The sequence below is a fragment of the Antechinus flavipes genome, chromosome 4 (genome assembly GCF_016432865.1).
Source record: "Antechinus flavipes isolate AdamAnt ecotype Samford, QLD, Australia chromosome 4, AdamAnt_v2, whole genome shotgun sequence".
Classification (NCBI taxonomy): domain Eukaryota; kingdom Metazoa; phylum Chordata; class Mammalia; order Dasyuromorphia; family Dasyuridae; genus Antechinus; species Antechinus flavipes.
In genome coordinates this window covers 10,619,528-10,633,159 of record NC_067401.1, presented here as the reverse complement: position 1 = coordinate 10,633,159, position 13,632 = coordinate 10,619,528, and the positions used below count along the sequence as shown (strand labels likewise).

General features: G+C 54.9%; 1 protein-coding gene across 1 annotated transcript; it reads right to left on the bottom strand.

The window, feature by feature from the left end:
- Positions 1 to 3,605: 3,605 nt before the first annotated feature.
- On the bottom strand, positions 3,606 to 13,237 carry CHRNG (cholinergic receptor nicotinic gamma subunit). Its single transcript, XM_051999740.1, is given in 13 exon segments — positions 3,606 to 4,000; positions 5,252 to 5,385; positions 5,704 to 5,808; positions 5,811 to 5,919; positions 7,588 to 7,702; positions 8,677 to 8,791; positions 9,690 to 9,890; positions 10,129 to 10,226; positions 10,915 to 11,070; positions 11,716 to 11,825; positions 12,064 to 12,108; positions 12,318 to 12,457; positions 13,015 to 13,237. Coding segments are annotated over 13 exon segments (1,701 nt in total). The 5' UTR covers positions 13,223 to 13,237; the 3' UTR covers positions 3,606 to 3,835.
- Positions 13,238 to 13,632: the final 395 nt, after the last annotated feature.

Below are 13,632 nucleotides of genomic sequence, written 5' to 3'. Positions count from 1 at the left end.
CCTGACATGTACTTGCACCTCTCGCTCCAACTAGATTGTGAACTCCTCCAGAGCAGGAACAGCATGCAGTAGGTACTTAATAAATGCTTAGGTTAATGCTTAATAAATGCTATGATGTCTAAAGTCTTTTCCATCTCTAAAATCTACGACCCCATCGCCTCTATGACACTTTCCGAACTCGCCTAGAAGTTTAAATGTTAAAGGGAAGAGAAATAGGGGACACAAGCTAAGGAAGGCTGAGGGAAGAGCTTGGGTTTGGATATGTGGAGACTGAAGGCTACAAGGAGAAGAGGGTAGGAAAGGTTAAAGCTCCTGGGATGGGATCAGATGCACAAGGAGAATATTTGGCTTTGGTTAGGAGGTAGCCAGCCAGTCCTCCAAGGCGGAGAAAATAAGGGCTGCTTACAGCAAAGGGTTTTTTTTTTGGGGGGGGGGGGTGCTAGGGTCAGGGTTAGTGTGAATTCCTAAGGAGGAGGCCAAGTCCTCTGCTGGCCAAGTTTGGGCAGGGAGGGATTTATAAGGCTTGAGGAAAGAAGGGGAGGTTTGAGAAGAGCAGCAGATAAAAATAGAAGGATTGCCTGAGAGCCCTGTTGAGATCCGGTCACATAAATCTGTAATGGACCCGGAGGCAAGGGGGCATGACCTTCCACTGGCTGTTCAGCACCATGCTGCCAGGAGCAGAGGAAGTGAAGGAATACTGATGGTAGAAGAAGGGAATGAATAGTGATGGTAGAAGAAGGTAGAGGCCAGAGGATGGCTCAACTGGTTAATTATAGTTTGAAGGCTTCAGGGATGCAAATGAGGCTAGAACAGAGTTAAGAGCGAGTCATATACCTGGATACCTGGAAGCTGTGGTCAGAGAAAGGAACTTCAGAGAACTGGATCACGGAGGTAGATCAATTATGGGTGAAAGTGAAATGGAAAGTATGAGCCTGCCTTAGGAGGAGGAGGCCAGGGTGCCTGAGAAGATAGCAACAAATAGATCGGAGTCCTTGAGTATGACAGGAAGGGGTGGAGGTGAAACGAAGACTGTGGGTGAGATAATGAAGAAAGATGGTTATTGTGGAAAGCTCTAGACCTGGGTTAGAATCTTGCCTCTGTACATATGGGCAAATCTCTTAATTTTTCTAAGCCTTAATTTTCTTTTTAATTTTTTTTAATTTTTAATAATACCTTTTAATTTTCAAAATATACAAAAGTAGTTTTCAATATTCATCCTAGCAAAACTTTGTGTTCCAAGTTTTTCTCCCTCCCTTCCCCCAGCTCCCTCCCCTAGACTGTAAATCATCCAAAATAGGTTAAACGTGTGCGATTCTTCCAAATTTATTTCCACATTTATCAGAGCCTTAATTGTGTTCTTTTGTTAAATGATGGAGAGAGAATAGATTTTCTCCAAAGCTTCTAAATCCATGATCCTGTTATCCCATACTGCTGGGTGGATAATGGGTGGGGGTAAATCCCCACTCACAGGACTGTTAAACGCCTATGAATTTTGCATTCATTTAAAACTACACTGAGGAGCCCCCACAGGTGTGTTCACATTTCCTGGTCGGTCAGAAGACAGCAGTGAAAAGAGGATACCGCATCAGAGTGGCAACAGTATCGGAGAGAAGGAGGAAGTATTCTGCTGGAGAGATGTTGCAAAGGTGATACTGACTAGGCCTTGGCAACAAATTGGCTCTGGGGGGGGAGAGAGTGAGAAGTTAAGGATGAAAACCAAAGAAATGGGGAGGATAAATGGACCTGTCCAAACGCAGATGTTTCTGCTTTCTCGGGGTTAAAAAACAAACAAACAGAAGCTTTTAAAAATAGAAATTGCAATAATAATAATAATAATAGCTAACATGGATTCAGACACGGCACTATGAGGTAACGATTATAGGGCACTATGGTCCATCAGCTCATTTGCATGTGGTTGTTTTTAGAGTCTTAAAAGATTATAACTGAGAAAATATAGATTAAAGAATCGGGGGGAAGGAGGGATCATGGGAAAATCTCATAGGATTGTTGGAGTCATACCTGACACAAAGTTAGATTGTTGAGATTAAATCATATTAGAGATGGATCATTGCTTATAAAATGACCTCGATTAGAAGCTTGAAGGCCAGCAGGAGAAAAGTAGAATAAAATGGAAGAGGGTAACAAATGACTCGCCGAGAGAGAAGAGTCATGGGAGAAATGTTATGTGGAGAGGTAGACACGTTAGGAAGCTGATAGCTCCTGGCTAGAGCGTCCTGCTGCTGCTGCCTCGTGGCCTGTGCCAGAGGGAAGAGTCTTCCCCGAAGCTGCCAAATGCTTATCTCTGCATCCAGCTGTAGCTAAAGCCCCTGAGAATAGGCCCTCCCTGTCTCTCTTGTCTCCCTCTCTCCTCTTTCTCCCTCTCCTCCATTTCTTCCTCCTTCTCCTTGTCTTCTTCCATCACCTCCTCCTCCCCCCTCCTCTTCTCTTCTTCCTCCTTTTTCTCTTCCTCCTCTTTCTCCTTTTCCTCCTTCTCCTGCTCCTCCTTCTCCTTTTTCTCCTCCTTCTCTTTCTCCTTTTCCTCCTTCTCCTGCGCCTCCTTCTCCTCCTTTTTCTCCTCCTCTCTTTCTCCTTTTCCTCTTCTCCTTTTCCTCTTTCTCCTTTTCCTCCTTCTCCTGCTCCTCCTTCTCCTTTTCCTCCTTCTCCTCCTTTTTCTCCTCCTTCTCTTTCTCCTTTTCCTCCTTCTCCTCCTTTTTCTCCTCCTTCTCTTTCTCCTTTTCCTCCTTCTCCTGCTCCTCCTTCTCCTTTTCCTCCTTCTCCTGCTCCTCCTTTTCCTCCTTCTCTTTCTCCTTTTCCTCCTTCTCCTCCTTTTTCTCCTCCTCCTCTTTCTCCTTTTCCTCCTTCTCCTCCTTTTTCTCTCCTCCTCTTTCTCCTTTTCCTCCTTCTCCTCCTTTTTCTCTTCCTCCTCTTTCTCCTTTTCCTCCTTCTCCTTTTTCTCCTCTCCTCTCTGTATTTTGCTTTCAGTTTAAAAAGAAGCTTTAAGAATAGCTTTCCTACATAATAGTATTAATTAACATTCATATAGCACTGACTATGTGCCAGCTACTGAGCAAAGCACTTTATGAATTCATTATGTCATTTCATCCTGGGAGCTAGGCGAAGACCATTATTGCCATTCACAGCTGGGGAACTGAAGCAAATCAGAGTTAAGTGACCAGCCCAGGTCCTGCAGCCAGTGTCTGAGGCAGTATTAGAACCCTGTTGTTTCAACCCTAGGCCCTGGGAGGCCTCTTGTCTGAGGCTAGGCGAGGCCCCTTTCTCAGAACAGACACCTGTGTAGCCCTCCCACAGAGCTGGGACAGAAAGGCGTCCTCAGCAGTGGAGTCTCGGCTCCACAGATTGCATCAGGACGTGGCCCAGGGCCCTGGCAGCCGCACACACTCTCAGGCTTGGTCTGACTTCTTGGGCTGGGCTCAGGTGTCTGTCAGACTTTAACCTGACTTACTGGTTGAATGGATTTCCTTTTCCAAAGCCAGGCCTTCAGCATTCCTGGAGAGGCCGTGTGCCCCCCAGCTGCCACCCTCCCCTTGCTCTGGGAGCTTCCACATGGGCCCTTTGTCTGCAGGCCCCCCAAAACAGACCAAGTGTTTGGGTCTGAACCTTTATTTCCCTTGGATTTTTCCCAGAGTGCCCAGATCACAGATCTCTGTGGAAGCACTACACAAACATCTCCACCTTCTTTTTTCACATGAGAGGTGCCCGAACCTCAGGCACCCAAACATGGCAGGAGCGGAATGCCAAAGTCCAACCTCAGGGGCCCAGAACTCAGCCAAGGGGACCATCGGTGGCCCCTCCCCCACCACGCTGCCTGTGACAGCTAAGGCAGATAGGTACGGGGATCTCCTGGGAAAGGGAGAGCAGGGACCTGGTTGTAGTGGGCCAGGACAAAGATGCCGAAGGTGCCACAGAAGAAAAGTACGATCATGGCCAGAAAGCAGACTCGGTCCAGAACACGGCCCACCAGCATCCACTCTTCATTCTCCTAGGGTGTTGGAGACAAAAATGGGGCAAGGAGGCAAGCCACCTTGTTCCTACCCCTCAAATGCTCTTCTCCATCCACCCATCCTTCTATCTATCCATCCATTTATCTATCGATTCATCCATCCATCCATTTATCCATCCATCTATCCACCCATCCATTCATCCTTCCATCCATCCATCCTTCCATCCATCCATCCATCCATCCCTCTATCCATTCATTTATCCATTTATCCATCCATCTATCTATCCAACCATCTATCTATCCATTCATCCTTCCATCCATCCTTCCATCATCCATTCATCCATCCATCCAACCATCTATCCATCCATTCATCCTTCCATCCATCCTTCCATCATCCATTCATCCATCCATCCAACCATCTATCCATCCATTCATCCTTCCATCCATCCTTCCATCATCCATTCATCCATCCATCCATCGATCCATCCATCCATTCATCCACCCATTCATCTATTTATCCATCCATTTATCCATCCATTCATCCATCCATCCATTTATCCATCCATCTATCCACCCATCCACCCATCCTTCCATCCATTCATTCATCCATTCATCCTTCCATCCATCCATCCATCCCTCTATCCATCCATTTATCCATTTATCCATCCATCTATCTATCCAATCATCTATCCATCCATCCATCCTTCCATCCATCAATCCATCCATCCATCCATCATCCAGCCAGCCAGCCATCAATCCATCTATCCATCTATCCATCCATTCATCCTTCCATCCATTCATCCATCTGTTTATCCATCCATCCAATGCACATGTTCAGTCTTTTTCATTTGTTCAATGTGGGCCCTTTGTCATTTTTCAGGGGTGTCTGACTCTTTGTGACCCCACTTGGAGTTGCCTTGACAAAGACACTGACCAGTTGCCTCTCCAGTTCATTTTACAAATGAGGAAACCGAGGCAGGCAGGGTTAAGTGACATGCCCAGGCTCTCATAGCCAGGAAGTGTCTGAGGCCAGATTGGAACGGAAGAAACTGAATCTCCTTGACTTGGGCCGACGCTTGGCCATCAGCAGGTACTTTATAAATGCTTTCTGAATGAATGGCATAGCTCAGTGGCAAAGCGGCAGAACGCTGGGCCCCGAGTCAAGAGGAATGAATGAGAGTTGGAGTCGGTGGGGAGGGCCCTGGGGGCTTCACCTCCATCCTCCTCCTCCTCCTCCTCCCTCCTGCCCCTCCCTTTTGGCCCATGCCTCCCCACCCCCACCCGGCTCACATTGTCGAAATGTCTCTGCTGTCTCCTGGTCCAGGCGATGTGGCTGCAGGCGTCCACGCAGGCCTGGATGGCGGGGGCTGCCTGCTTCAGGCTGGCACATAAGTCCTGACTGTTCCCAGACTCCAGCCCGTTCCCTGCCAAGGGGGAAGGCAAGGTCTGAGCACAGGCCAGAGCAGGTCATGCAGAGTGCCCGCCTTCCCTCTCGCTACTCCCCCCGCTGAGGTTCTGAGTAGGCCGTGTGCCCCCAAAGCCGGCTGCTCCCCTTTCCTCTGAGCCACCGGAGAGGGGCTGCTCCCCCCTGCCCCATCCGGGCCCCTCGCTTGGCCCTGCTGTCCCAGAAGCTGGACAGGAGCCAAGAGCATGCCCCTCCCCCAGGGCCCGTGCCCCCCCAGTGCCTGCACCCCCCAGGACCTGTGTCCCCCAGGGCCTGCGCCCGGCGCCCTCTTGCTCACCTATCTTCTCCAGCGCAGCTTTCACCAGCCCGTCCCTCTGCCAGCGCTGCTGGAATGCCAGCTCGCTGCAGGGCATCCACGGGGCGGCCTCCTCCCGAGCCGGCTCCGGCCCCCAGAGGAGCCATTCTGCAGGTAGCGGGTGAGGCGCCTGGGGGCCAGGGACCCAGAGGGTCTCATGTGCATCTTTAGCAGTCGAGGCAGCAGGTAAAGGAACACCTGGCTCAGATGAGAGGAAGAGGATTCCCTGAGAGCTTGGACTGAGGAAGTCTTGGTTGGGGGGGAGGATCTGGACCTGGGGTTTGGGGCCGGGGTGGGTGCCACAGAATGTGGAGCCAGGAAGGCCTGTGTTTGCATCCCGCCTCAGACATCTACCAGCCGTGAGACCCTGGGCAAGTGTCTTCCCTGCTGCCCGCCTCGTTTTCCCACCTATAAAATGGGATAACAACAGCACCTATCTCCCAGGTTGTTGAGAGGACACAATGAGATCACTGACGTGAAGCTCTTTGCCAAACGGAAAGTCTATGTGAGCGTTAGCTGGTATGATTATTGTTATTCCCATTAAAATACACTCATTTCCTGCATCATTTCATCTCAGCAGCGGCTCTGCGACCGGGGCACCGGCAGCCTCAGCCTGGCTCAGAGGTCAGCCGCACTCAGGGTTAATTCGGTATCTCCTCTCCCCCCACCCTGCCCACTCCCCCAGGCTGTCTCTGGAAACTCGGGGCTGAGTCCCAGTGAGATGGAACTGTCCCGGAGCTGCTGGGAGCGCAGAACTTAAAAAACAAACGGACAAAACACAGAGTTAAACACGCTTCCCATGCGATTGTGGGGAGAAGAAAGTACGACTTTGTGAAAAGTCGGGGAGCAGAAGCTCCTCCGGGCCCGGCCTACAATGGAGCCTCTGGCAAACACTGGCCACCTGACTCCCGGCCAGTCTGGGCTCTCAGTGACTTCTAATGGCAGAGAAAGAGAGAGTGTGTGTGTGTGATTGTGAGTGTAAGTGTGTGATTGTGTGTGTGAGTGTGAGCATGTGTGTGTGTGTGAGTGTGTGAGAGTGTGTGAGTGGGTCTGTGAATGACACTCTGTGTGTGTGTGTGAGTGTATATAGATATGGGGGGTGCATGGAGGGGGTGTTGGGGGAGCCTGGCCCAGGAAGTCCAGTAAAGCTTCCGGAAGCAGAGGCCGGAGCTCCCCACTGGGGGAAGCCAGGACGTTGAGAAGAGAAGCCCAGGCAGAAGCGACCCTTGGGGACGGGGACCAGGCGGGCGGACTCTCAGAGGCAGAGATGCTGGGCCAAGAGCAGGAAGTGGGGTGGGGGGGCAGTGGGGAGCCGGTGCAGGGGGCAGGGGGCAGGGGGCAGACTGAGGGCCTTTGAGTGCCAGGCTGAGGAACTGAGGCTCTGGACGTCCCACTGGGTGGGTGGGTGAGCCGGGGGTCAAGCACCAGTGGGGAGGGGAATTCAAGCACGAGTTGGGCCACCAGACTAGCCGCTGGGCCCCCACTGGAGGAAGGAGCACAGAGCAGCTGGGGGGTGACCCTGCACAGAGAGGCCGCTGGAGTTCGCAACTGGCCGGTCACCTGGGTTTGGGAGTTTTGAGCTGCCGAGGGGCCGGGGTCAGTGAGGGGCCGGAGTCAGTGAGGGGCCGGAGTCAATGAGGGGCCAGGGTCAGTGAGGGGTCAGGGTCAGTGAGGGGCCGGGGTCAGTGAGGGGTCAGGGTCAGTGAGGGGCCTGGGCCACTATGGTGAGAGGGAGCTCCCAAAGGAGGGACAAACGGGGCAGTCGGAAAGGGAGCAGGTCCAGGCTCCCTCGGGATCACTAGTGGGTTCAGCCTTGGGAGTCCAGACCAGTGTGAAAAAGGTTTTGAGGCACGGACAGAGACTTACTTTTCGCACCCCTCGGGCCATGGAGTGAGTATGGGGAGACCGGAGGGAGACATTGAGGACAATAACAGCATTCACCACGATTAGGATGGTCACCACCAACAGGAAAGTCAGGTACCTAAGGGAAGAGTCGCCATAGGAGTCAAGATTGGCCCTCAGCCTCTTCCCAGAGCACCAGAATCCCAGCCCCTTCCCTGGAGAGCCAGAATCCCATCCCTTTCCTGATAGTGCCAGGATCCCAGCCCCTTCCTAAGAGCGCCAGGATCCCATCCCTTTCCTGACAGTGCCAGAATTCCAGCCCCTTCCCAGGAGCGCCAGAATCCCATCCCTTTCCTGATAGTGCCAGGATCCCAGCCCCTTCCTAAGAGCGCCAGGATCCCATCCCTTTCCTGACAGTGCCAGAATTCCAGCCCCTTCCCAGGAGCGCCAGAATCCCAGCCCTTTCCTGGGAGCGCCAGGATCCCAGCCCCTTCCTAAGAGCGCCAGGATCCCGTCCCTTTCCTGACAGTGCCAGAATCCCAGCCCCTTCCCAGGAGCGCCAGAATCCCATCCCTTTCCTGATAGCACCAGGATCCCAGCCCCTTCCCAGAGTGCCAGAATCCCAGCCCTTTCCTAAGAGCGCCAGAACCCCAGCCCCTTCCTGATAGCATCAGGATCCCAGCCCTTTCCCAGGAGTGCCAGAATCCCAGCCCCTTCCTGATAGCACCAGGATCCCAGCCCCTTTCCCAGAAGTGCTAGAATCCCAGCCCTTTCCCAGGACTGCCAGAATCCCAGCCCTTTCCTGGGAACGCCAGAATCCCAGCCCTTTCCTGGGAGTGCCAGGATCCCAGCCCCTTCCTAAGAGCGCCAGAATCCCATCCCTTTCCTGATAGCACCAGAATCCCAGCCCCTTCCTAAGAGCACCAGGATCCCAGCCCTTTCCCAGGAGTGCCAGAATCCCAGCCCCTTCCCTTCCCTGGTGTGGCAAGAGGGAGCCAGCTCACAGACCCTGCCCAGAGCTCCGAGGTCATAGTGGGGAGCCTGGAAAGTGGGGGAGGGAGTCCTGCCTGAGGAGACGGAGAAGGAGGGAAGACGGAGCCAGGGGACCCTTACTTGCTAATGAGGGGCACAGCCTGTGAGGTCTCTGGCACCTTCTTGGCCACCAGGAAGAGGAAGACGGTCTGGGCGAGCAGTACGTTGATGGAGACAGTGCACTTTTGTCCCCCAGCTGGCCCCCCAGAGAAGATTCAGGTCAGAGCAGCCGACACAGTGGTTTTCGTTTCCCCCGTGCCCACCCCCACCTTCTAACCTCACACTCCAACCAGGGATTTTCCCAGAAGTCACCTCAGCAGGATGGAACAAAGTTCTAAACTGTGCCATTTTTGGAATATGTTCCCTTAATGGGACCCCTCAGCATGGAATGACTGAGGCAGCAGACGGGACAGGCTTCATTTGGATTAACTTGCTTCTCTTATTTATTACAGGCCCCCTGGGATGGGATGGGGGGGAGCTCCCCTCTCTCACAACCCATGAGCTCCTAGTGGATAAAGCACTCTATAAAATTAGGGTGCTGTTATCCCCCTTGTGCAGAGTAGGAAACTGAGGCAAGTTCGCCTCTTGGAGTCTCTGTTTCCCTGTGGCCACTAAGTATCTATGGATTAAAAATTATTATTATCATGATGTGCTAAGCAGGCTTCAGGCTAAACCCTGGGAATGCAAAGGAAGAGCAGGAGATGGAAATAACTCAAGACATCAGTGAAAAAAATGACAAGAAAGAAAAGCCGGGATGCTGTTTGTATGCTGAGCTTAGCACACAGTAGGAGCTTGTAAATGTTTAGGGAGCGTCCGACCTTGACTTGCAGGTGGGTTCTCTGGCCTTTGCAGCACCAGTTTAGGAGTCACCTCCTCGTTTTACAAATGAAAGGTGACTTGCCCTGGACCTCCCATAGCCAAAAGAAGCAGGATTTGAATGCAGGGCCTCTGGCTACCTATGTGGGGCTATTTCCCCTCCCCGGCCCCAGCAGGTGCCCTCAGACATGGAGGGACGGCTCGGAGGGTCCCTGGATTCCCACCCCCGAGTCCTCTGCCCGGAGGCCAGGAGCTGCTCCTCAGAGCCGGGGCCTCACCTCTGGCAGGCAGGAAGTAGATGAGGATGGCGACGGACGAGATGAGCACGCACGGAGCGATGATGTTGATGATGTAGAAGAGGGGCTTCCTCTGGATGAGCAGGTAGAAGACCACGCGCTGGTGGCCCGCCTCCCCGGGGGCGGCCGGAGGATCCAGGAGCCTCTTGGCAGGGCGGTGCTTGATGGCCCACTCCCCATTCTCTGTGGGTGGCAGAGGGAGGGGGGGCTCTGCTGGGGGCCCCCTCCGATTTCCTTCTCCACCTGCCTGCTGTGTCAGTGCCCACCACGCCCCAGGAAGCTTCGGGGAAATGGGAGCAAAGAGGGGAGCCCACATGCGAGAGGAGGGGGTCGCTCAGAAGTGCCTCAGGGGTAGTGGGAGGCTCCGAGAAGCGGGGGACTGGGACCGGAGGGGAGTCACTGGAGGGAGGGGCTCGGTCACCAGTGAAGGCCTCGGGGTCAATGAAGATCCACTCCACCGTCCGGCCGTCTTCTTCACTCAGCTGCAAATCGATCTCGTTTGAGCTGTAGGTCTGGGACCTTCGGCCGAGGGAAAGAAGACCAGGTGAGGAGGGAGCGGGGAGGGGAAGAAAGGAAGGGGGTAGGAGGACAAGGAGGAGAGACAGACAGATGGACAGAGAAACAAAGAAACAGACACGAGAGACGGACACAGAAAGAGGCAAAGAGATAGAGAGAGACAGAAACAGAGAGACGAAGACAGAGAGAGACGGATGCAGAGAGAGACAGAAATAGAGAGACAGAGACAGAGACAGAAAAAGATAAAAGAGAGAAAAAAACAGAGAGACAGAGAACAAGTGAGACAGAGGGAGAAAGAAACAAAGAGAGACAGAGACTCTGAGAGAGTGAGAGAGCCAGAAAGCGGGAGAGAGAGCGGTCTGAGGGGTGCACCCACGCATGATGACTTGTGTAAGGTCAGGAGCCCCCCAGTAAGGGCCACTCCCACGCAGCTCCCATCAAAGTTCCAGCGGCCTGGAGCAATCCTGCTGGAAGGGCCAGGGAGGGCTGACCAGGCCGGGTGATCCCCCTTCTCTGTCCCATTTCACAAGCGGGGACACAGACTCGGGAAGCTCGCCCAGGACAGCCAGCCAGTGGGAGGCCGGCCAGGCCCGGAGCTGGGCCTCTGGGCCTCCGGGCCACATCTTGCCTCCCCCAGCCCCCACTTTCCAGCTGCCCCCCTTCCCCGTCCACCCCAGCCCCAGCCTCTCACTGGAAAACCAGGGAGCAGTTCTGCCAGTCGAAGGGGAAGTAGGTGACGGTGACCGGGCAGGATGAGCGGAAGATGGCGGGCGGGAGCCAGTAGATGCAGCCATTGGGGGACACGAGGACATTGCAGTAGAGGGCCACTTCGAACACGCCGTCCACACTGTGAGACGATGGGGGCCGTGAGGGCCCAGGCGCTGTCCGGCCTCGGGATCCTCCCCTCCTTGGGGCTCCCAGCCTTCCCGGGCTCCCTGCACCCCGCCCCCCAGTTCCCGGCCCCTCTAGTCAGACATCCTGCCTCAGCCCAGGGGTCACCTCCTCTCCGCCGCTCCTGGACTTTCCCAGACAGCCCGGGGGCCTCTCTCTGTCTCATTCAAACTGACCCCCCCAGTCGCGGGTTATGGGCACCCAGCCCAGCCCCTGCCCCCTCCAGGAAAGGCGACTCCTAGAAGCCGGGGCCTGTCCTCCATGTCCCCCGTCTCCCCTGACAGCGCTGGGCACGGGACAGGCACTTAATGGGTGCGGGGCTGAATTGTACGACGTCTCCACAAGAACTAACTCTGCCCTGGTTCTATCCTTCCCCCACCCTGATCCCTAGCCACTTTTAACCCTTCTGCCTTCACCGTCCTCCCCTCAGGCCCCCACTCCCAGCCCCCTTCAAATCATCCCAGAATTCCAGAAGCAGGGAATCGGGGTGAGGGCAGAGGCAGAGAGAGCGCTGGGTGAAAGCCCCCTGACTAACGGCTGGATCCGCTGGCCCCCAGAACCCCAGGCCCAGTTCCTCCCGGCCCCCGCCCCAACCACTCACTTGTTCTCCAGAACGACATCCGGCCGCCACACCATGGTGGAGGGGATCCTCAGCACCCACACGTCCTCGTAGTCCCTGGGGTCCCAGCGCAGGCGGTAGTCACACCATTGCTACGGTAACGAAGGGCCGGGGGCCGGGGAGCAGGGGGCAGCCGGGTCATGCCGCCTCTGCCCACCCTCCCCCTGCCTCAGCTCCTGGGGCCCAGCTCTGTGGGGCCCGGCCCCTCGCTAGCTGCCCGGGCTGGCATTTGGCTGGCAGGACCCCAGCCCTCCCGGGACAAGGGAGCCAAAGCTGGGAAAGGAGGGCATGGGGAACTTACTAACCCAGGGCCGGGCAAGGGGTTCTTACCATCTCTATCCAGACATTGGTGGTGAGGGCTTCCTCCCGCTCATTCTGGGGATGTAAAGGAACCCTCAGCACCCTGCCTTTGCCTGCCAGCTCCCAGCCCCAATGGGGAAGCCAATGAGCCCCCGCCTTTCTTGAAGGCCAAAAGATTGAGCCCTTCCCCCTCCCGCCCTCTCCCCAGCAGGGCCCAGTTAAGTCCCCGTCTTCCCTGACCGTGGTGGGCAAACGCAGCAGCCTCCTCTCCCCGGCCGGCTCACCAAGGAGATGAGGTTGGTAAGGGTGAGCTTCAGGCTGACGTTGATCACGTCCGAGTCCATCTCGGCGGGCCGCAGGTTCGGGTTGTAATTTCTCATCAAGTCGTTCAGAAGCTTCTCCTCCTGGTTCAGGCCTTGGACTCCTGCAACCAAGGGTCTTGAGCCAGGAGGGGAGAGGGTGGATTCAGAGGAGGGAGAGGGGAGGGAGAAGAGGGAGAAGGGAAGAGAGACAGGAGGAGGAAGAGAAGAGGAAGAAGAAGAAGAGGAAGAAGGAGGAGAGGGAGGAAAAAAGAGGAGGACGGAGAGGAAGAAGAAGGAGAAGAGGGAGAACAAAGAGGAGGAAGGAGAGGAAGAGGGAGAAGAAGAGGAAGGAGAGGACAAAGGAGAAAAAAGAAGAGGAAGGAGAGGAAAAGGAAGAAGGAAAGAAGGAGAAGATGGAGAAAAAAGAGAAGGAAGGAGAAGAATAGGAAAAAAAGAGGAGGAAGCAGAGGAAGATGAAGGAGAGGAAGAGGAAGAAGAAAAGAAAGAGGAAAAGAAGGGGAAGGAGAGAAGGAAGACAAGGTAGACATGTGGGATGAGGAGACGAGGGGACTCCTGGGCAGGGGTGCCCCCTGCCTAGTACCTGTTCTCCGGCTCTGCCCTCAAACCCTGACCCTCTTGTCCTGTGCCAGCCTCTCCCCCTTCCCTCCAGTTTTGGTACCCAGGCAGCCGGCCAGCAGTAGCAGCTCCAGCCTTCCCAGCCAGGACATGGTGAACGGGGACTGGGGTGGGGAAGAGAAGGCAGCTTCCCAGCTCCGGGGGCAGATCCTGGCTTCTGCTGGGCTGTCGCCTCCTCTGGCTGGCTTCCCCCCCACAACACCCCCCCCATCCCAGGCCCCTCCCTCCTCTTGTCTCATACTCCCGTCCATACACGCAAGCCCCTGCCCAGCTGTCTAGCCACAGCATTGTCAGCTGTTCAGCCTGGGACACAATGCCAGGTTAGAGTTACCGGAAGGGGGATGAGGGGTGGGGAGGGCCCCAGACACTTCCAAGCTCTCCCCTTTCTATCTCCCCCACCCCATTTTCAGGGGCAGGAGCCGAGGATTCACCTCCTAGACAGAGGGAGTGAAAGATTGCCAGAAGAGAGTTCCAAGGACCGACGGGCTGCCATGGTGGGCTCCAGAACAGGCGGGCGCAGAAGGAGCACTGGAAGCCAGTCAGAGGCCAGGGGGCTGTGTGTGTGCGTGCATGTGTATGTGCATGTGTTTGTGTGTGTGCATGAGTATGCATTGTGCATGTGTATTGCATTGTGTGCAGTGCATATATGCGTGTGCATGCA